Source organism: Sipha flava, unplaced genomic scaffold (assembly GCF_003268045.1).
Source record: "Sipha flava isolate LNK unplaced genomic scaffold, YSA_version1 32_pilon_pilon, whole genome shotgun sequence".
NCBI lineage: Eukaryota > Metazoa > Arthropoda > Insecta > Hemiptera > Aphididae > Sipha > Sipha flava.
Genome location: NW_020273018.1, coordinates 2,412,011 through 2,436,203, shown reverse-complemented (window position 1 = coordinate 2,436,203; position 24,193 = coordinate 2,412,011). Strand labels below are relative to the sequence as shown.

Genomic DNA, 24,193 nt, shown 5'->3' with positions numbered 1-24,193 from the left:
TCGTTATAATTTTTTTTTGTATTAGTATATTACTGAAACGTTTAGTTTAAACTTAAGTGTAATGTAGTATTTATACATTACATTTTTTCATACGTATTTTATAGTACTACGTATTTATAATTATAACTATAAACAAATTAATAGAAGTAATATGAACCACGTGCGAATCGCAAAATCTCAAATAGGAAAAAGTTGCGAAACAGCATTAGCAACCAAATGTATCCAACCGCCCAGTACATACGCTTCGCTTATATTTGTTACCATAATTTACTTTGTCTATGTTGATGTTAAATTAAAAAATGTTAAATAAAATATCAGTAATACCGTGATAAGTATTCTTGATAAAGTTATTAATCTAACTCTAAAATCCTTACATCCTAATATTGTGTAGTCGTGTTGAACTCACAACTCGGCGTACTACACTAGTTGGTTTTGATAATTCATACTTGTACTTACTATTAAAATAATGTCATTTATATAGATATTAGACAATATTGAATTTTAATGTTTAAGATGTTTGTGAATTGTATTGTTAATACTCAATAAAATATTTAGTTAATAGCATTTGTGTAATAAATTTTGATAAAGTCTGGTTTATGAAAAGTTCAAATAGGTAATTGGGTAACGTAAATATAAATAAACATTATTAAAAGCCATCTCAACATATTTGATAGTTATTGCTGTTTTGATTTTTTTTTTCAAAATGTATCTGGTATATATAATAATTTATTTATTAAAATGGTCGAAGCAGTGTAAAATACGTATGTAGTATGCTCAAATTTTATATAGTTTAATTCAAAACTCATATTATTATAATAATATTATTATCGTATTATAATGATTTGATATAATATATTGATAACAGCCTAACATTATGATAGTAGTGAACAAATTATGCGCATGCGCAGAATGCATAAGGGCATTCCTGAGTTTAGACGCTCCTGTCGATTAGAACACAGAATAAATGAAATCAGAATGGTCACTGATAAGATTTTACACAGGGAACATAAGGAAGTTCAAAAATCATTCGGCTATTGTTTTGGAGTCCCAACAGTGTGAAAACCTAACACATAGACTGATAATTTACTTAATTACAACTGCTGTTGTATTGTAGCATTTATATAAAATTATTGAAATTTAATTTTATATTTCAATTCATTAAATATATGCCAGTTTACCACTAGTAACATTGTAAAATGGAATAATTGTAATTTATTCTGTGATAAAACTATGCCAATAATAATTTTCATTGAATTTTTTCATCCTTTCACAGCACACTTCACTCCTCCAATTGTAAATAAATAAAAACCTTTTTTTGATGTACAATAAATACGAGAATCGTTTATTTAGAATTTAACAAGGTTTAATTCACAATAATCATTGAGTCAATACAATAAACTATGAAGCACGTGCACGTCAATGTTTTCAAAACAATTACGGAATAAATGTTATCACTTTTAGTGTGATAAGAAATTAGAACTCCAAAATATGGTGGCTAAATTTTGTTTACATTTAGAAGTGACCATTCTGATTTCATTTATTCTGTGATAAAATTATAATTATGATAAGAATTTTATTTTTGATAACAACAAAATGATAACGACGGCATTGGTCCAAGGCATAGAGTAATAATACTCTATGGTATTACTCTATAGTCCAAGGTGTTAAACACCCTAGTTTTATCAATATATATTTTTATTAGTAAATCAATCTTATTATGTTATAAAACCTTATCACATTTACACAAATTATAATATGACAATAAATCAAAAACAGTTAAAATACGTACTTTTGACTTTCGTGTATCGTAATATTTTATTTAATTCTCACGTGTAATATACATATACTTAATTAAAAAAAATGTATGTGTTTTGATAAATATAAATCAATTCTATCAAAATGTTTGATTGTAAGTAACAAATATTGGTATAATATTTATTATTCTTATTACATACTTAACTGAACTTATAAAATTTTTTTAATACATCTTACTACACTTATTTTATATTATTATGTTGTAAATGTATTAAGCCCTTATAATACACCATATATGTTATTTGTATAATTTAAATAAGTAAATAAAGATGGTTTATAATAAATGCTGAAAGTACAACAGTCCACAAGTAGCCGACTAAAAAGTTTAGTTTCGGAGCTTAAAGATATATTTACATCTTATGGACACTTTTTATTTTGTGTATTATGTGGTAATTTTTTTTTCTTTAATGCATATAAATGGATATTATAATGCATATTCTAATGATTTTAGAAGCATATTTATGTATTTTTTAGAGCTGTAAGCCCCTAAGACTACTGATGAATAATGATAATTTTCAAGTAATTTATAATATTGTACATCATTAAAAATTATTTTTGTATCATCCCACATCATTTTTTTATAAGTCTTGTTGCGTATCATGGACCACTACCATATTTTTGTTCAATGATCATTGATATTGTCAGTATCACCTTATTCATATACATTGTCATCTACATTTTAATTTATATCTCCATCACTCAATTGTTCTCAATTATTTTTAAAGCTTGCTTTAAAGTAATAAGGTAGTAATATGGTAAGCAGTATATGATACAAATATCAAACATATGTACATGCATAAAAGTAATCTTATGTTTTAAAAATTGATAACTATATATTTCTAAATTACAAATTGCTACTAATTGAAACAGTTAACTTATGTTTACCTAAAATATTTTATTGAAGGCGTATTAAATTTATCATATATTTTTTTTCAGGTATATAACACTGCTTTAAGTTTTTGCCTAATATGTGGTCCATTGTTAATTGTATTTAATTTATATATATATAGGTCACATATTAGTATTAAATAACTATTTGAATGATCTACTAAATGGTAAAACAACCTATCCTATTACTAACTATCAAATTTTTTTATTCAAATATTTTACTGTAAGTTATGCTTTATTATATTTTATATTATATCTCATTTAACTATACTGCTCGTTTGAATAGATTGTAAATAAAATTAATTTAGTAATAATAATTAAAAGTTAGGCATACAGATTACAGATTTCAGTGTTTACCATTTATATTACAATAAATACATTCTTTTTGCTAGAATTCTTGTGAGTTTTCACAGTATGTATTAAAATTGGTAGAGGGTTCATTGTTTTCCCGTGTTATCATTGGCGCCGAACACATACTTCTATAGAGCGGTTTGCTCCTATATTTAACTTTGTAATGTTTGAATTCAGGGCCGGCTTTAAATACGAATGAAGCGTGTGAGAGGCGTTGGAATTAGAATTAAATTTGATCAACCTAAGGCGATACAAAATATCTACTACGGATAGAAAAAAATAATTTGACGATATGGTTCAATGTAAATTTGATTACAATTAGTTTTATAAACTATAATTTTATTATTTTGAGTATTATTATATTTGTTCTCCAAATGATTTACAATTTTGTGGCAAACATGCACGTTTGAAAAATTATTTTGAATTTTGAGCATTTATGATTATGAACGAGGCTCATATATGTATAATGAAGCCCTACCAGTTACCAAGTCTGCCAGTTTTAGTTATATGTTTAATTCGTTTAAGATTTCCAAAATAATTATTGTACTGAGCGCTGAAAGAGCTAAAGCCGTCCCTGGTTAAATTTACTATATAATCATATGGCATTATTTTGCTCTTACACATTAGATGGTAGTAGTAACTAATTTATGTACTTTGCCCTACCAAATGAGATATATGTCAGCGTCCTTATATGTTATTACAATTAATTTATATAATTTATAATGATAATTTTATTTGAAAATTTCTAATTACTTTAATTGGACTTAAATTAATACTTATGTCCTGAATGACCCTAACCCTTAATATAGTTGTTTTTAAGATAAAATATGTTATAAATACTAAAATACAATATTTTATATTATATTAATTTATTCAACTCCAACCTTCACCCAAGAGTTATTACCACAATGCTAAAATTGTTCATTATTTTCAAATATATACATATAATATCACTATAACTCACCTAATCAAGTAACTTATCAACCACTTATCAGACAACTAATTGTGAATTTAATTTCAGTATAACATATATAACTATAACTTTAGGTGATCTTTAAGTACCAATAAATTTAATTAATATTGCAAAATGTGCAAAACAAATATGTTGTAACTCTTAAAGAGAATGAACTTTATGTTTTTTTAAGAAAATTCATTTTTTATAAAACAATTAAAAACTTTTGTTAATTTCTTATATACAATATTTATACATACACAAATAGTTTAAAAAGTTATTTTAACAATTATAATAACAATTACTTGTTTGGATTATATAAAATATATATCAATTGCTTATCAATCATTATTTCTTACTATAGATTTTAATGATATATTAACTCATACAATTACAAGTTTTAACCTCAAATTTAATTATAATAGATGATTATCTTGATATTGTAAGCATGACAGAAAATCAAACTATTTTGTCACATTTTTGTATTTTAATTTAATTTTTGATTCAGCTAAATAAGTACATTAAACAAATAAATACATAAAGACTTAAACTTAAATATAATAATAATTTATATATTTATAAATAATTAATACTTGTCATAATTTACAAATATCTGTTTTTATATGTTATATTTCATGTAGAATAGACAAACTTATAATAATTTTACATTACCTAATATATATTATAATAAAGAAAGTTAAATAAAAGAATATTAATTCAATTTTCACTAATCTTCATATTGAACCATTAATTTATTATATTATTGGTACTAATATTAAAGTCTGTTATAATTTTATGTTCAAAACCATAATTTATTAGTAAATTAAATGTTAATAAGTAATATGATGTTTTTACATATTTAACTAAAATATCATTTTTAAAAAGTTAGAGTATTCTCATAAACATATACTTTATATGTATAGTATTTACATGTTTATATATATGTAATATATGTTTAACATTCTAAATTATAGTTTAATTTCATACAGTTCACATTGTCATGGAAATGAAGGCAAAAATAAAAATATAAGTGGTCTAAAAATACTAATGGTTGGATGTAACTTGTGTTATGAGAACAGCTATGTATGAAGTAGATGTAGGAAATTGAAACATTATAGTGAAGGATTAAGGCGATAGATCAATCTCAAATAGTTAGAAGTATTGGCAAAAACCCGTTTTATTTTCCTAACGTAATCTGCATTTTTATTTATATTTATTTTTAAAGAAAGTAGAGCAGTCATTTTAAAATACAATTGTATAAATACTAATTGGTGTCTTAAATTATATATTTATAGTTCGCATGCAAATTGTAAGAAGGTTCTTTAGAAGAATTATGAAACCAATGTCTATTGAAGAAGCCGAAGCTAAAAAATCTTTCTTTGCAAAAGCATATTTTCTATTTAGTTTTGGAGCGTTTAGTACCATATTATACCAAGTAAAACAAGGCCGTTTTAATTGGTTGGAAGCTGAAGGATTAATTCCGGAAGATGAAACAAAACTGTCCCCTGGTGAGTGGACAATGTTTATGTAAATTATTATCGTCCAAATAATGATGAAAATAAATTGTTACATTTTCAGCTTTTCAGTATGCCAGGATGCTAGGTGTTAAAAATGCTACTGTCATTAGAGTTAAAGGAACCGATATTATGAGCTCAAAAGAATATGACAAAGAAACATTTGATGTATCTAAGCATATAGAAGAAGAAGAAAATTCTCTTGTAGATCCAGAAAAAAAATTTTTAAATATATAATTTGTGTCATACGCATTGTATTAGTCAATATGTTGAAAATTGTTAAGAAATTAAACGCATTATTTGTTTACATTAATCACACTTGACTTCTTTTAAAATTTTTATAACCGTTTTGTGCTGGTTGTTCTTCCCAACGCGATGCAGTGTGAAGTACATAACCGGGATCATTTGGCGATTTAGGTTCATCTGCATTAGCACCGAAATAAAATCGACTTTTAACCGATTTCTGTAACGAATCATTTACTCTTTCCACCGGTGATTTTAACGGCAGATCGGTCGGTCTCGTCGCTCTTTTTTTTTCCGATAAAACGTACGGCACACTGGCGTTTTTCACTTCGTGTTCGTTTTCTTCTTTTGGGCTTTCTTGTTGATTGTGCATCGTACTCGTGATGCTAGGCGATTGCAGCTTAACGCCGTTCTTGACATTTACAAATCCACTAAAAAAAAAAAAAAAAAATTGAGATCTGTATAATTTATCGCCCAAATTACGTCTCTCGCCAAGTAACCAAGTGAAGTTTTGATCATTGATGCCTATTGGTTTTTAAATTATTGGGAATATTTAAAAATTTTAATGCCGATGGGCTTAAAATACCGAATTCGAAGATGAACATAGAGGTTTTTTTGTCATTTATGTTATTTATTTATTATATATATTTATTATTTATATTTATGTTTCACTACAGTACTATTTGTCTCTGAACTGTTTTTTTTTTATTTAGTGGTATATAAAAAATAATAATAGGTTAAGAAATAAAATTAATAATGAAAACACTGAATCATTTATATTTGTCAGTTGAAAAAAAAGCGTTTAATCAACATGGACCAGTGGTATTATAATTGTATTATACCGGTTTCTTTCGACAAGTTTTTAAAATGTATTTAAATTAATATATATTGTTTAAAATCGATTATTAGCTCAATTGTTTAATTTATTAATTTAGCATTTATATTTATTGCCTACTTATTATTATTGTTTTTTTTTTTTTTTTTTTTTTTATTACGGGTGTATATACTTTAATATGTATGTGGTCTGGACAACCGTCCTGGATTTTTCTCCTTGGTCATCCTTCCAGTATTCAACGGGACCGATTTTCTAACCTACGCGTTCGTCTCGTACCTGTGTCGATAATCCGATGACTCCTCCAGAGGTACGTTGATCTCGAGCTTCTTCATTTTCGGCAAGTCCATGTCTGTGTCGTACCAATCAGCGTGACTATGACCGCTGAATCCGCGGTCGTTCAAATACTTGCGACCGTACTGGTGAACGGGCTCCGTCCCGTCGCGTTCGTCCGCTTCACCTTTTTGCCTCATTGCTTCGGCCGACGTCTGAACCCCTTCGTTTTTCGTCAACACCGCGTGTCCGTTGGCGCTCGTCGTCTGCAACAAGCCGTTCAGTTTCTTCTCTACCATCTCCCGCTGCTTCAATATCACTCCGTTGTTGACGGATACATCATTGTTGACGTGCATGCCATTATTAATGTGCACACCATTGTTGACCGTATTGGTGTTTACCGCTGTCCTGGTTCGCGCGATGTCGCCGTACCTAGTGTTTTTCGGTATATGCGACTTCTTGTCGTTTCGACTGTTTGACAGACATGTGTCCAATATGAACACCATACCTGTCACAATGGACAAAGTGCCAAGAACAAGAGCGTTGACCATCAAATCTCTGGGCACACTGTCCACAGATGTCATCACCAGACAACCGACGGCGATAAACAACGTAGCGCCGATGACCAACAGAAACGATTCCTGTAACGATTAGCCATTATTATTGTTAATGATTTTTTTTTTTTTTTTTACGTTAAGATTATGATCAATAATTTGCATCGAAAGTGACCCAAAATATATATACAACGTGACATATAATTTTTTCCCACGTTTTTGAAATGCGTTTATGCAATATACACCTGAATAAAGATAATATGATATTTATACAATATTGGGTAGTAAAAAATATGAATTATAATTTCGCACTAAAATTCAAATACATTATTTTTTCGATGGCACCCCCGTACACGTTTCGATAATATAAGATTTTATAGAAGTACGAGAAGTTAATATAACACAGAATATTAGAGTATTCCGTTTTAGATTGTGATTGGTTATTTCACTAATACCCATTTCCACCGTTTCACGATCGGCAGTAAAATCAGTTTTGACTTCTAAGTTTTATAAGTTATAAATTATAACTAATTTAATCCATAAAAAGTATAAAACAAAGTCGCTTCCCGCGTTTGTCTCTATATATGCTTAGATTTTTAAAACTACTCAACGAATTTTGATGTGGGTTTTTTAATTGATAGAGTGATTCAAGGGGAAGGTTTTTTTTTTTTAAAAAAAAAAAAGAGAAGACTGAAGACTGTATTATTGTATTAAGTGTGTGGTGTGTTACCATGACAATAAGATTAAATTAAAACCATAATTTATTGAACTAAGTAAATTTTATTCAGAAATGATAAATTCATGTCTGGAAGTTGTCGTTCGAACATAGATCATAGTACAGTGAATGCCAAAAAAGCACGTTCAGCAAGAGATGAAAAATCATCAACGGAACATAAGGATTGCCTCAGCCAGCTTCGGGACAAATATAGAGTTAAGATCTCCACCAGGATCGAGATAGACATAGAATTCAGAGAATTAGAGAATCGTCTATAGAGTTCAAGGCTCGCCTCAGCCAGGATAGAGATAGATATCGAATACAGATAACCAGAGAATTTTCTATACAGACACATAATAACACTAAACCAAACGTACCACAGATCCAAGAGTTTAGGCCAAATGTCAATAAATTAGAACTTAAAACAAACATGAGGACTTCGTTGTCTTTGTGTGAGAACAAAAACTTTTTTTAGAGAATTTTTGTGCTAAAAGTTGGCTATGAAGAGTTAACACAAAGTGATGGAAGGATTAACCTAGAAAACCTTTGTGTTTTGATAGGCAACATCCAATAGTTGGTCAACAATGTCTATCCCAACATTGATATCATAAGTTGTAAGACATATCTTAGTTTGAAAAAAGTGCGATTCTATCACCAATTAACGAACAGATAAGGTAAATAAATTCATTCATTCAAAGATTGATGCGCCGATGCAAATACACTACTCATTTGATACTGTTTTCGATTTGGAAGAAGCTGTTAATTTTCCTACAAAATTTCTTAATTCTTTAAACTCGTCCGGACTCCCTGCTCATAAAATGGTGCTGAAAGTAAGTTGTTCTGTTATATTATTTAGAAACCTGATTCCACCAAAATTTTGCAATGGCACGCGTTTGCTGGAAAAATCCCTAAAAACTTTCATAATAAAGTGCATAGTACTCACCGGATGTGATACCGGAGAAGATGTATTGATTCCCCGAATTCCTCTGATACTATCGGATTTTCCGTTTCAATTTAAACGCCTACAATTTCCGGTAAAGATATATTTTGCAACAATTATTAATAAATCCTAGAGTCATACTTTCAACGTTGCAGGCTTAAATTTGAGCATTGAGTGTTTTTCACATGCCCAATTATATGTGGCTCTTTCAAAAGTAACCCCTAAGGAAAATATATTTATACGTCTAATGACAAAAAAGATTGTGAACGTTGTATATGTATAAAGCAGGGATTTTTTTTAAAAAACGTTACTAAATGAAAATAAATTATAGTATTATATTATTATTATTTATTACGAAAAAAAAATATATCTGTTATCAAAAAGTTAATAAGATAGTATAACTTATTGATTTTGTTTTATAATTTATAATACCTACTCATTATCCTATTGGCTATTATAGTTAATTGTAACAATAACATGACTTTATAGAAATCATATACACTATTTTTGACTGCCTACGGTAGTATCATTTATACTCCCATATTTTGGTGCATATCATATTATCTCTATGTACACAACATATTAAGTGTATATGTGATTTGTGAGTCGCAAACATTGATAATGTTATTTGAGTCAGAAGTCACCCCTGTTAGTAACACTTGACGTTGTTCTACATCATTGGCAGACATTACCGTTCTTTTGCTGTTCTTTAGTTCGCCCATCAAATACGCTATGAACAGTGCCACGCATATTATTATGTAACCGCCGAACGTGACGTCCGCGAACAGAGACCCTGCCCCGTTCCTTGTTATGTTATTCAATAAAGGCCACTCCCGAGACGTCTTCTCAAAAAAATAAAACAGTCTGGTGGCTTCTGCGTCGGACCATCTCTTGTAGAGTAGACAACTCAAACACAAAATCTGTAACATATGCATTCATAATTTTGATACCAATGAAAATTCAATCCCCACCTTATTAAAAGTGCATAAAAGCCATTTTGTACGCAGTTTTGATTGCAGTTTTAGATTTTTTTTTTTTTAAATTATTTTCGAAAGTGAGTTTTTTCATTGTGTCCAGGCAACCAACCTTTTACAAGAATTTTGCATGTATCGTTTCATGTAGTATGAATTTTCTTTCATCACAACCATAGATATGAAATAAATTCGAATATTTATATTTCATATTTTTAAGGAAAAAGTAAAAATTATGTTATTCGTAATACTAAACAGTAATCAAAACCATAAGTATTAAAATTATATAATCCCTATTATAACAATTAAAATTTACTAATGTACAAAGCTATATGTCTAGAATTGTTAGTCATTAGTATGAGTCCGTGTACTATTATTCATCTAATATTCAAACAAATTATATAATAATGTATACAATTCCACACCTACTTCACGTAACAAATGTAAAAGTACCTATATGCTTTATGAATATATAACCGAAAACATAAATGCTTTTCAGCTAAAAAATATAGATAGTTAACTTAAACCATTATCCATTGCTAACCACGTATTCTAATTCATTTAAATGTCTTGAGCATGGATAAACATATTTTGATTCAGTAAACATCACCTTGCTCATAATAACTACAATTATAACTTATTACACAAAAGACGGAACACCTTTTTGAGAGGTGAGGTCTTGTTAGTTAATGATGTTTAATGATGACCGTTGTTATGAAAACGTATAGCTGTTAAAAATTAATTCTTCAAGGTGTGTGTCGTCTGTATTTTATACGAATCAGTAAATACTCGTAAAATTATTTGTGTACTACGTCGGATTCAAATAATTGTCTACATCAGTGGTTTTCAACCTTTTTTGGGTCGCGACCCCCATTTTTATTTTTTTTGTACTGCGACCCCTTTCAAAAAAAAATGTTGTTTTATTCATCAAAATTTGATTTAATTACTGAAAAAATATTTATTTGTTATACGATTTTGATTAATTTACACTTAAAAATTTAATTAATTCGTAATACAACATTATTTTAAAACAATCCAAGCATATACAATAAATTTAAATATAAAAAAAATACATAATACATAAACTGTTGTTAATGGGATACTTGAGCTTGAGCTTTTGAAATGATTGTTTCCATATTAGGTTTTATATTAGAGACTGCAACTCTTAGATCTGATTCTAAGTTTAATTTTGTCCGATATTTGTTTTTTATAACTGAAAGAGCTGAAAACGCCGTTTCACAAAGGTGGTTGCAAATGGCAGAAGTGTTGATACAGCTACTTTTGACAATTCTGGGTATTCTGATTTTATAGAAATCCAAAATTTATCACTTGTAGTTTCATTAAATTTTATACGCAGATTTTCATCGGCAGATAACTCAATTAATTCCTCGTTCATAACTAAACTTAATTCAGAATTCATTTCATTTATATTAATAGAAAATGGATTTCTTATCCATCCCAACTTTTTTTCTGGAAACTTTTCAAACCGTGTGTTAAAATGGTTTTTCAAATTTTCGAGATGAAGTAATATTATGTCTTTTATTTTTTTAATATCAAATAATTCATTGTCAGCAATAAATTCTGAAAAACATGAAAACATTTCGAAGTTTTCATTATTAATATAATTTATCCATAAACTTATTTTTTTTTTGAAAGCATCGATTTTATCGGAGAGAATTAATATATTTGTATTTTTATCTTGAAGACTTAAATTTAAATTATTTAATTTTTCAAAAATATCGGCAAGGTAACTTAAAATTGCTAACTATTCTTCATTTAAGAAGTGTTCTGCGAGTGTATTTTTATGTTCAAGGAGAAATATTCGTATTTCATCTTTAAGCTCAACAATTCTTAATAATATTTTTCCACGGGATAACCACATAACTTCAGTATGAAGTAGTAGTTTTGTATGATCAGATCCCATTTCATTACATAGTATCATAAATAATCTAGAATTTAATGATTTTGATTTTATAAAGTTAATTACACGTATAGCATCTTGTAGTACTTCGTTGACAAATGGTTCAAGTTTTTTAGATGCTAAAGCTTCCCTATGAATCATACAATGAGTAAATAGTATACTTGGTGAAATTTCGTTAACTTTAGCTCTAAAACCTTTCTTTGATCCAGTAAATGCTGCTGTCCCATCTGTACAAATTGCCTTACACATTGACCACGAAATTTCATTATTTTCAAAAAATGCATTAATAAGGGTAAATATGTCATTACCAGTAGTCCTGCCATTTAAAGTTTGACAAAATAAAAAGTCTTCTAAAATGTCTTCTTTGTAAATATACCTGACATAGACAAGAAGTTGAGAAAAGTTAGAGATATCTGTAGATTCGTCCAGTTGCATTGCAAAATAATTACTTCGCAATCTATTTAAAAGTTGTTTTAATATATCATCAGATATGTTTGAAATCCGACGTGATTACAGTATTATCAGATAATGGAATTGATTTTAAATCAATTTTAAATTGAATTTAATTTTGCCTCACCGTGCATAGCCGTTACAATTTTTATAGCAGCTGGCAAGACAAGAGATTCGCCAATCGAATGCGGTTTTTTTGTTTTTGCTATTAAGTATGAAACCTCGAATGATGCAACTAAAGCTTTTTGTGAAACTGTAGAAAATTTATTTATAACTTTTTTTTGAACCTTTAATGCATTTTCATGTCTTTTAAAAAATTGTTCATCTTTATTACTATATTGCGGATGTTTCGTTTCTAAATGTCGTTTAAGTTTAGAGGGTTTCATACTTTCGGAAGCCAATATTTCTAAGCATATAACACACTTAGGACGATGTTTACCTTTTTCTTCAATAAAAGTAAATCCAAATTGTATATACTGATCTTGATATTTACGTTCTTTTTTTTGGTTCTCAACATTTAAAGTTTTTTTTTCTTCCAATTCCTCGTTGATAGGTTGGTCCGTTGTTGTTTCCGACAGTTTACGTTTTTTATTTTCACTTGCACTTGCACTTGTACTTGCGCGTTTAATTAAAAATTTTTCCATTTTAAAACAGTATAGTAACATACTTTATATCGCGTGAGATACATGTACTGCACGAATGACACCTAAGTAGGAACTGATTATTATAAATATTTGCGACTGAAATTGTTCAAATATACCTATGTATACGATACGAGTTACGAACAATTTAATAATCCATATCCGCTATCAATAAGATAATAAATAAGAAATTAAGATTATAAGCTCCTCAGCATGTTCTATAATCTATAATTCTCTATATAAAACAAAATTAAAAATTAACTTTATTTTATTTTTAAATAAAATGGAAAAATCATTTCATCTATTATTTTTGGCGACCCCCAAACCTATCATTCGCGACCCCCTTGGGGGTCGCGACCCCCAGGTTAAAAACCATTGGTCTACATATATTATGATAATTTAACGTTATTATTATTATTATTATTATTATATTATAACACACTGTACTTATATTACGAAAACCGATTATTACAGATACCTATCATAAGCGGACATTTATTATAAGTGAACATTTTGAAATAATCAATGAATATAATTGTTGAATGTTTTATATTCCCAATAACAGACACTCTTCTATAGATTATAACGGACAATACACAGCTCACGTAAAAAGAATAATAAGTAAGATTCAAGTTATTAAAAATTAATATTTACATAACTACTGATTTTTCTGGTTCACTATCAATATAGAAATTAATAATTATAAGTAAGGCCCTTTTGGATCCTATATTAACAAAACGTGTAGGTATAATAAATATAAATTATATTGTATAAATAACTAAATACACAACTTTATTTTTTTGTTTAATATTGTAGTATAATAATCCCAATGAATGTTTTCCTTGAATCTCATATATTTTTCTTGGATAGCTTAGATTATTTACGATTTGTACTTTTGTAGTCAACTGTAGCTGTTATTATCATAAAAAAAATTTATATGAACATTAATAACATTTAGTTTTATTTGTTCTATTACGAAACATCATTTATATTTTATAAAATATTTTAGAATAAATTACATTTAATTTGCACAACACCGTTAAAATTCGGACTCCTAACTCTTAGACTTACATCGTAGGGCCCCATTTACAACATTTTGGAGTGTGCCCCGTCCGTAGACCTATGGGTAAAGGAATTGTAGCATTTCCATACTTGTATTTCAAATCACAAGAACAACAGAGTACGAAACAAATTTGTTTGATGATTCCACAAAGCTAACCTTAAAATTTTAATTTGGGTATAAATGCTTTTTTCGATTTTTTTTTTGTTTTTAGAGCATATTTTTCTATTTTATACTTTATATTTTAAATAATTTATTATTTTATTAATATTTTTCCATCGATTTTTTTATTTCATCTAGTATATGACCAAAATATTGTTGTATTAAAAATAATTTGAAATTTTGATCATTTAATATGGGGGTAGTTAACTGTTCGTAGATATATTTTTTCCAGATATATGTTTCGAAAGTCTCCGATTAGTTTAATTTATAAACAATGAATCATTTAACAGGGACAGCATTGCCGATATGATTTCCAACATTCGGATCGAATAGAAACTCATAGAAGAAAAATAAACAGTAAACACATTTTTACAAACATTTCCATTTATATTTTCATTTATAAACTTTTCCTATAGGATTGTATAAACGATATCAAAAAAAATGTATTGCATTAACTTTTGTCAATTGTTGTTGGTTAATAGTTGTTAGTCATTTAGTCTTAGTTTTGCCGTCAGCGTACATGCATCTATTTTTAATTCGTGCCAATTTTTTTCTTTGTGTTCTGTTCTAATATTAAAATTCTGAAAGATAAACAGTTTTTTAACAGTTGGTTAAAGAGTTATTTATCGGTATTTGATTATATTTTCGACTATCGGTAAAGTCCTATACTGTAAGTATTGTGAAGTTTAAATAGAAAAACGATTTAATGTTACATCTAAATTATTTATATTTATTTTAAACAAATTGTTTAAAAAAAATATAAGAACATATTTTTAATGCATATTATAAGAAATTTAAGTGCTAAGTGCTTGCATATTTAGTGCTTTTTTAGAGCTACAAATCTTCTACTCCACTTATAAGTTGTAACACGTTCAATTATACATCAATAGATTCGTTTAAATTTTATGATTCATTTTAAAACTATTATAACAGAAACACTATAATATAAATACTTCTTTACAGTGGATGGACATTTTACTATATCAATTTTATTGGTGTAAACTTATACTGATTTTATTTGTTAAAATGCATTTTTTCCTTGAAATTTATATTTAGCTTAATCAATAATTTCAATTAAAAACGTTAGCTAACCGAAGCATAAGCTTCCAACGCCTCAACGTTTAGAATTGAATTTGATTATTTTAAAATTGTTAATAGAAAGACTTCTAGTGAAAAAAAAATTAAATGGCTTTCAGTTACCTGGGGTTATATACATTTTTTTAGTTCTAACTCAAGCAATTTCATAACTAGAACTACATATCAAAACGTATTACATTTTTCCCATGACATATACGCGCGCAGTTATAACACACACGTACTCGTAACATATATATAGGTACTATAACTGCTGCTCGTAGATATCGACAATCGTTTAGCCCGCAGGATTCGTTAGTAAGTGGTTAGTAAATCTATTGATGGATGGATACGTATTTGCAAGTATTATGTTGGCTAATAGTTAAATATTACTTTAACGAAGTTTATTTATTTTATCCTTCAGTTTTAATTGTTATCGAGTCATTTATCATTTTAAACTTCACCACATTACCACGATAGAACTCGTGCCTGTATAATTAGCATACTGCATATAATTTGTTGATATTTTTATTCCCACGCATTAACAATATACTTATCATAATACTTTTATATGCCAATTTTTCGACGAATAAAGCACACACATAATAAGATATAGGTAGTATAAATGCATAAGCATATACGAACATAATACATAATACGAATATATCATTTTTACATTATTTCCCAAGACCTTGAATGTACGAGAAGATCATTGCTTTTACTATAATACAAACATTACTATACAATTGACGATAATTACTCGACAGATGGTACAATTTTTTTTTCGTTCATTTACAATTATCAAAATTGTCTCATTATTTATTTGAACCGAATTTCTACTATACGTATTATATTAATTTACTATGGTATATAGGTTGTATATATATATACATATTACACGCTATTGTCTACTTATAATGAAAATCAAATTAATTTATTAGTTGACCATAAACAAGTGTATGCTCTAATTGTATTTTTTTTTATTATTCGCCAATAAAAATTAATATCTGTGAAGTAGGGTGGTCAGCATGATTTTATTAAATTGCAGACTTGGTGGCTCATTTTACCAAAATGCTGATTAACAAGTAGAAAAATTTGTATATAAATACCCGTATCGTACACGTCTCATTTTTCTGTTTTATAACAAGTCAACAGCTTTATAAAGACTTATTTATGATATATATATATATATGATTTGCTGACTTGGGAATAGCTAAACTCTATACTGTACATACGTTGCATGCCCTCTCTCCAAATTACACCACTGTGCTCTATAGAAGCATGTTATTTTCCAACGGATTTTTCATATGACCTTTTAACAACCACAAATACAATCTCCACGAATAACGACTATTATTTGTCGTGGACATTTATTTAATTACTTATTTATACCGATCATATGATCGTAATCACAATTGATTTAAACTTATACTTTACTTTTCATGATATACACGATTTCATTTTATTATTTTTATTTGTTTCCGGACTGGCTAAAAAATGTAAATTTCTTTTTTAAATAAAAAATAATGTGTGCCCAACAAATTTGAAGAAATATTCAACAATATCCAACAAGTCTATTTAAATATTGTTGACATATAATTAGAAAACAGACGTTAGAAATTGTACACTTAGAAAAAAGTATATTTTGTATGTTATGGCGTGCATAATGAATATTATTATGTAATTGATCAATAAAAACTTATTTCATAATAGCCATAGGTAGTAAGAAAATCAAAACATAAGTATACGCATTACAACCAGTAAACAACTAAACAAATAATTAGGTAATTTGCAATAAATATGAAAAAACCATTTAAATATTGGTTATCAATTTATGATTTTTAAATCTACTTATTAATTTGATATATTTACACTTATTGTTTTTGATTTGTCGATTTAGTGGTTTGTTTATTAGAAATTATAATTTATTAAATTTTATAATTGTATTTATTTACTTATTTTTAATCATAAAAATAAATAGTCAACTATATAATATACCGAGGAATAAACTATTGATCTTAAAACCTTTGTGCAGTTGAAGTAACTGAAAATAAATGGATAACTTATGGTAGATTATTATTTTATCAGCCTATACTGTATAAAAAATACTATAATTGTATGTAAATTAATTATTTGGATTAAATTTTACCTAAATAACCAAAATTGAAACTACTAAATAAATACATTGTTGAGGAGAATATATAGGTAGGCTCAACAGTAATTATGTACTGTATTGGTACGTTAATAATTATATTTTTTACCCACAGAGATAGAAAAAAGAACAACACAAAATAATTTATGATTGTTATATTAAAAAATATTTTTTTCGATTCGTCCCTGGTAGGGTGTTGTCAATTTTTCTCTCTACTAGACCTTCTTGTGTGTATTTAAATTGTGAAAATAATACGAAAAAACGTATAACCTCGGAATTTTCCCACGGCCCGTATTTTCAAGAAGGTTATTCGCTAATATCGTATAATGAAATAATTATTTCACATGTATGTATAATATATGAAGACGTTGTCACTTATATTGTTTTTTTTTATTTTCATACACGTATTGTTGTCCGTCTTACTTACGATTTGAGAAAACTTGAAACTGGCCCAGCAATCGCAAACGGACATGTTTTGACCTTGGATATAGGTAAAACCAAACTCATTTCATCACAACCTGTAATTTTATAAATACATTTTATTAAATAAAAAAAAACTGTAATTAGTAAAGTTGACGTAATTGTCGACAAATAATGGATATTGTAAAATGTAATCTATTTTGTCATTGGTTATTATAATATGTTGAAAACGCATTGTAACGAAACTAGATATTCAAAATAAATGTTCGCGTCACTCAATTAGGATTTAGGATACAAACTACGTAGAGATACACCTAACTCATTATTTATTGTTCGATTAAAATAAATACAACTTCCTATAGGAAGTTATATTTAATCATTTATAATACTGAAGGGTTCGTAAAAATATTTTTTTGTCATATTAATGTACACAAAATTTTTAAGAAAACCATCATTATATTTTACAAATTAGTGTTATTCGTATATTCGAAATTTTTTTTTTTTACGCGTTCATAAGAAACTTTATTATAAACAAACATCCGTGATACTCGTATCTATGATGTACTTACATGTAGTTAATAATATTGTGACGTCAATTGTTTTTATAAAAAATGTAAAAGAATTCTTAATTCACTGTATTTTCTAACAAAAAATATCACAAAAACATATAAATTCAAAGTATACAAATACTATGCATATAAATAAATTTTTCATAATTCATAATGTATTAATAGAAAAGTACAAGATCAATTAAATAATAATGTATTATATTATGCATACAAGTAAAATACTTAAGTTATACATTAATTATCCTATGTAATGTATCCTATAAATTATTTAATTAAATTTAAAACTACATCTATAATCATGTTTATACTATACAATATTTATTACCTTTTAAGGAATTCATTAATTTAATCTAATGCCAAAAACTTTGGTCTAAAATTTATTATTTTTTAGGGGTACATTGGTCTGTAAGCCATTGAATAAATTTAAAAATATATGGGATTTTTATTGATACACGTAGTGTGTGAAGAAGCATAGCTATGTATGGTCATCCATCCAGGTGCTATATTATCATTGGTTTAACTGCCAAAATACAATTTCTGCTGTTTACTGAGCTCCAACATTTGTTGCTATCATTAATTATTATCTTTCCGATTGATTTGCTATTATTGAAATATATCATGAAAATGATAAATAGATTTATTTTAACAAACAACACTAATTTTCCGTAAAATTTATTTTTATGTATTCCAAATTCAACTGTGAAATACGCTATAATACCTTATATCATAAAATAAATAAATTTTCATCAGGGTTTAAGTTTTTAAAACGTGAAAACAATATTTTAAATTTGATATTTCGGAGGAGAATATTTTTTAGCATTTCTACTGAAAATGCTGTTCCATTAACTTTGAACGTCGAGTCAAAAGTTAAATATTTATAATAATTTAAAATTTAAACAAGTGGAAATTAATTGCAGGCATATCAATAGTAAAACATTTTATAGTAATAACAGCCTATCTAAAATTTACTTGTACAAATACTTATCTTTAAATTTTATTTTCAATTTTTATACAGCGATAATTTTCTATTTTCCTAAAATTTAAAATTAATTACTATTTAAGAAAATTAAAAATAACAAAAATAAATTTTTCAATAACTAATAAATTAATTGAGGTAAAAAGCGTTTCTGGTAAAAAAAATCATATATTTTTCGTATTAAATTAATATATTTACATAATTATAATTGTTTATTCTGTTTGTACCGCTATGTGTTAAAGATTGTAAATAAGCGGTTGTATTTTAGTAATAAAAAAATCATTGTTCACTTATCTATTTTCAAAATTTCCGTAACTGAGTGAAAGCTATAGGTAATAAGTATACGTATTTTATGTAGTTGTAAAATAAAGTATATTTTCAGTGTCCTTAATTCTCCTACAACATAAAATGTATAATTTGTACAAGAACACTTCTCGTTAGCCTGGAATGTACGATAATATTAGGCAAGTAAATATTATTACGGTAAATGCGCTGTATCGTTATTATTTTAATTGTTTACTAAACGTCTTATTCGTATAAAAAACGTGTTAATCTCTATATTCTACTTCTGTAACACCATATTGAACTTACTTACATACGAGTACGTATTTATTTACGTGTTCATTATCACTCATCACGTACCTTTTCGAAAATATGATTTTTGAGTATTTAACGAAAAATATCAAATTTTTCAAATTAAAAAAAGGAATTTTTTATTGTTGGTTATTAAATTTACATTTAATTCCATTACATTTAGGTGAAACAATTACTATTAAGTGTCTATATAAATATTCAGAAATCTTTAAAATATAGGTACGTACTCAAACGGTTCACGTTGAAACCCGAATCATAACTTTATTTGATGATAGATTATGCGAATAAAACGTGATATATCTTGGATTTATGTTTATTATTAAAATAAATATAGTTTCTAATCAACTATCGTATCGTATATATATTATTTATTAAATAAATAATATCTATATATCAAGGCATTCGTAACTCATCGTAAATCGTTATAAACTGACATTTTATGTCAATTCAAAGCACGTATAAATTTTTAATGGACAAGGTATAATTTTTATTCATATGAATCTATATACGATCTATAAATTATTCTTTAAACTTAAATTGAATTACTTTCGAATCTGTATAAGATTTTAATCGGTTAAAGCACACATCTGACCGATTATGACGCATTTGACGACTTTTTACAAATTGACCACATCAGATGATATACACTGTATATCATGTTTGTATGGCTTTATATTATACAGCCATACAACCATACAAACAAGGTGAACATTGAGAACTTAGTACTTACTGATCATATCTGTAGTGTTAACTTATAGTAATAGCTATTATTATGTTACGATTTTCGGAATATTTCTCTAGCGATTCAATAAAACGCGTCGTAAAATCGGATTCGTCAGTCGTAGCAGACACCGGACGTAAACGTAAAATATTAAATATTAAAATAATATAGATATAAGTGACAATGCGTGTAAATTACAAACAATAACGCATGTATACACTATTCAATTTCACGCGGAACGTATAAAATCTCTTTTAAAATGATTTGCTACTATGATCAGTAAAATAAGTATGCCGGTATATTTTATGTACGACGCGGGAAATTGTATATTCGCAGGCTACTCTAAGTAATTTTATATGCGATATCCATATTAAATTGATGGATATTTCTGTACAGAAAATTTGTAACGAATACCTTCATACGCGGCAAACATCGCAGTGTATCATGATTTAAATAATATCTGTGGTTGAAAGCAATAGCGTCGCGTGCGACAACTTTCAAAAGTCGAACGATTATGTAAACACGTGTGCGGTTCACAGATTGCATCACTGTGGATCGCGAAATGTGAACAGATATCGCTAAAAACAGCCGTAAATTTTGAAATATCCGGCCGGCATAAAAGAAAAAGGAAAAATATAAAATACGAAACCGGAAAAAAAAGAAATGAATAAAAAAAAATGCATAACACTCACTCACCAACTGCACTGTTCACGTCGATCACGATTGTTGGGCACGCTTTTTTCGTATCGAATACGCATCGAATGTTTTCTGGTTCGAAATCTCACCCCACGTCCGACGTATGGATACAATATTACTACGAAATGTTAATATACCGTTAAATACAACATTACATTAAATAATTAAATAAAACAAAATATTTATTTATGTATTATATTCAAATCACGGAGACGTTTTATTCGCGACGGATAGGGCACCGACTTTGGACGAGTCCGTGTTCTAAAGTTAACACTATATTAAACGTAAGCAAAACGGGTCGGTGTGTGTTTGTTGGCTAAGGTGGCGGTGTGCATACGATGTACGGCACGCGACTATGTATCCACTCCGGTGCGGCGCGTCTGCATGCGTGACGTGATGACGCGATATACATGAAGTTGGTCCCCCTCCTTCGTCCTATCGGTTTCAAATAAATTCAAAACAATTGTAAGTTAATTATAGTTTTAAATGCAATTTTGGAATTCTTAAGTCCCCAGGGAACTCGGAGAATCAAAAACAAAATTGGGGAACCAACTACACATAGTCCCCCACCACTTCTACCTGTCTGTTTGAAACTAATTTCAAACAATTGTGAATTAATTGTAAATAAGTTCTTGCTTTAATGTAAAAATGTATGTATCACATTGATATTTATGTAATTATGTACATGTATATTATTTTCAATATATTTATAGACTAAACATGATTTTCTGATATTTGTAAAACGATTGAGTAACTTTTATATCGGAGGCAAAACAATGCAAGATTAAGACCCTCCCTACGTATAGATCAATATAATTTTGGTAGAGTACAGCAGTTCAAGTACCTGGGAACGATACTAACAGAAAATTATAACGCAGCAAAGGAAATAGATGCGAAAATACAGGCTGGAAACAAATGCTTTTTCGGATAGTAAAACTATTAAGAGCTCGAAAAACTTAAAAAAACAATTATATACTAACTTGATAAGATCAGTTGTTAAATACGAAGCAGAGACGTGGGTAATTTAAGTTAGCTCCCTTATAATTCGATCCGATATCTGTGACCTATATTATATTATCGACAACACCTCTTTGTGAAAGTCCGCTGCACATTCGTTATGTATTTCGACTATGCCGAGCTTAAGATAATACCATCGCTGTGCGATTATGCTTACACCAAGGCGTCAACGTGTCCCCTTTTCGCAACACAATAAGGACTAAATATACAGGAAGTTTAACGAATATTTGAATTTTTTCAATGTAATCAGAATGTAATCCGCCAGTACGTATTCGACCTCCAACTGAACAACACGTGTATAACTCTAGCCCAGTCTTGTAAAAAATACTTTTGAAAAAGTATTAAGATACTAGTATTCGAATAAAAAAGTATTAAAAATACTTTTAAAATACTATTATAAAAATGTATTTTACGAATACTCATAAAGTATTTGAATACAAATACAAGTATTTTTTTTAATTTTATGTTATATAATATATTTTTAGTGGTCGAAATGGCTCAAGATATGTAAAGAACAGATGCCTTACAATTCAGATTTCCCATCATAACATTTTTCACACCTTGTGTACCTTAAATATTTTTTTTTTTTTTTATAGTTCACATAAGGTATATTATCTTAGTCCGTGGCTCTAAACACGGGTATAATACGGTTTATGAAACAGCTTATAGTAAACAACATGATAAGCCCGGCGCCCTGGCCTGAATGTTAAAAACAATTATTTTCACAGAAAAAAAAATAATTTCTTATATATAAATATAAAAATGATAATCAGTATATCATTTTAAAATACAAGTCTTAGAAGAAATGCGTTATTCTAGACAAAAAAAGTAGAGGGATAAAAACTTTAAATACACAAAAGTAGAGGGATGTCATTCCTCCGTATCCCCTAACCCACTTCGAGCACTGTATATATGTATATTGTACACCAGTATAGGTACCTATTATGTTACTACTTTCCATAGGTTTTAACAATTACTATGACATGTCTGACTATTTAGAGATAAATACATTTTCACATATTTCATTCTGTATTCAAATATATTTCAACTAATATTGATTAAATTTTAATGAAAAAAATAAAATAAAAAGTGGTAGGTATTAATTTACTATTAATATGGAACTATTTTAAAATTATTAGATTTTCAGTTTTCTTAAAAAATTCCAATACAGTAACTATATAAAATTAAATGTGGTATTTAGTGTATTAACATTTTTATTACCTACTTTTACTATACAAAAACATAATATTAGTTTTCAACGAAAACAATATTAATTTTATTGATGTAAATTGTTTTTGAAAAATAATAAATTTAAATTAATAAAACGGTCTTTATAGTATTTTAATACAAATATTTAAATTTTGGTAAAAATACAATTAAAAAATATTCAAAATACTTAAAAAATACATAAAAAAATTGTAGAATACCACATAAACATTTCAAAAAGTATTCAAATACTTGTATTCGAATACTTTACAAGACTGCTCTAGCCATCATTCGCATTTATAGCTCCCGATAGCACTCCGTTAATTACGCCGGTGACCAGCGTGCAGGTAATAAGATAATATTATTATTATCTAATGTGGAACATACGTCATAGGTGACTAATATAAAAAAGCAAACCGCCTTTTATAAAAACTTCAAATAGAAATAACACCACCACCTCTTAAATTACTCTTAAATACATTCCCA

The 24,193-nt window shown here is 27.7% G+C and overlaps 3 protein-coding genes across 5 annotated transcripts; 1 reads left to right on the top strand and 2 right to left on the bottom strand.

Annotated features, from left to right (window-relative positions):
• Window positions 1–1,608: 1,608 nt before the first annotated feature.
• Window positions 1,609–5,833, top strand: LOC112686996. Of its 2 annotated transcripts, none has more exons than XM_025559499.1 (3): window positions 1,609–1,909; window positions 5,302–5,514; window positions 5,585–5,833. In XM_025559499.1, exons 1-3 carry the CDS (start codon window positions 1,900–1,902, stop codon window positions 5,755–5,757), a joined length of 396 nt encoding a protein of 131 aa, XP_025415284.1. In that variant the 5' UTR covers window positions 1,609–1,899; the 3' UTR covers window positions 5,758–5,833. The 2 variants fall into 2 exon arrangements, with proteins under 2 accessions (XP_025415284.1, XP_025415285.1); XM_025559500.1 differs by lacking the exon at window positions 1,609–1,909 and adding an exon at window positions 4,975–5,196.
• Window positions 5,825–21,854, bottom strand: LOC112686994. 2 transcript variants are annotated; one of them, XM_025559497.1, is made up of 5 exons: window positions 21,481–21,854; window positions 17,936–18,026; window positions 9,770–9,997; window positions 6,875–7,509; window positions 5,825–6,194 (listed from the first exon to the last, which is right to left on the bottom strand). In XM_025559497.1, exons 2-5 carry the CDS (start codon window positions 17,978–17,980, stop codon window positions 5,834–5,836), a joined length of 1,269 nt encoding a protein of 422 aa, XP_025415282.1. In that variant the 5' UTR covers window positions 17,981–18,026; window positions 21,481–21,854; the 3' UTR covers window positions 5,825–5,833. The 2 variants fall into 2 exon arrangements, with proteins under 2 accessions (XP_025415282.1, XP_025415281.1); XM_025559496.1 differs by having other exon boundaries at window positions 21,485–21,854.
• On the bottom strand, window positions 11,794–12,419 carry LOC112686995 (protein FAM200A-like). Its single transcript, XM_025559498.1, has one exon. It carries the CDS (start codon window positions 12,402–12,404, stop codon window positions 11,814–11,816), a length of 591 nt encoding a protein of 196 aa, XP_025415283.1. The 5' UTR covers window positions 12,405–12,419; the 3' UTR covers window positions 11,794–11,813.
• Window positions 21,855–24,193: the final 2,339 nt, after the last annotated feature.

Coding starts and splice junctions, on each gene's coding strand:
- LOC112686996 (XM_025559499.1), top strand. Junction 5,515..5,584: donor TGAAACAAAACTGTCCCCTG/GTGAGTGGACAA, acceptor TTACATTTTCAG/CTTTTCAGTATGCCAGGATG.
- LOC112686995 (XM_025559498.1), bottom strand. CDS start 12,404: ATGCAACTGGACGAATCTACAGATATCTCTAACTTTTCTCAACTTCTT.
- LOC112686994 (XM_025559497.1), bottom strand. CDS start 17,980: ATGTCCGTTTGCGATTGCTGGGCCAGTTTCAAGTTTTCTCAAATC. Junction 9,998..17,935: donor GTTTCAAGTTTTCTCAAATC/GTAAGTAAGACG, acceptor CATATGTTACAG/ATTTTGTGTTTGAGTTGTCT. Junction 7,510..9,769: donor TAAAGAACAGCAAAAGAACG/GTAATGTCTGCC, acceptor TAATCGTTACAG/GAATCGTTTCTGTTGGTCAT.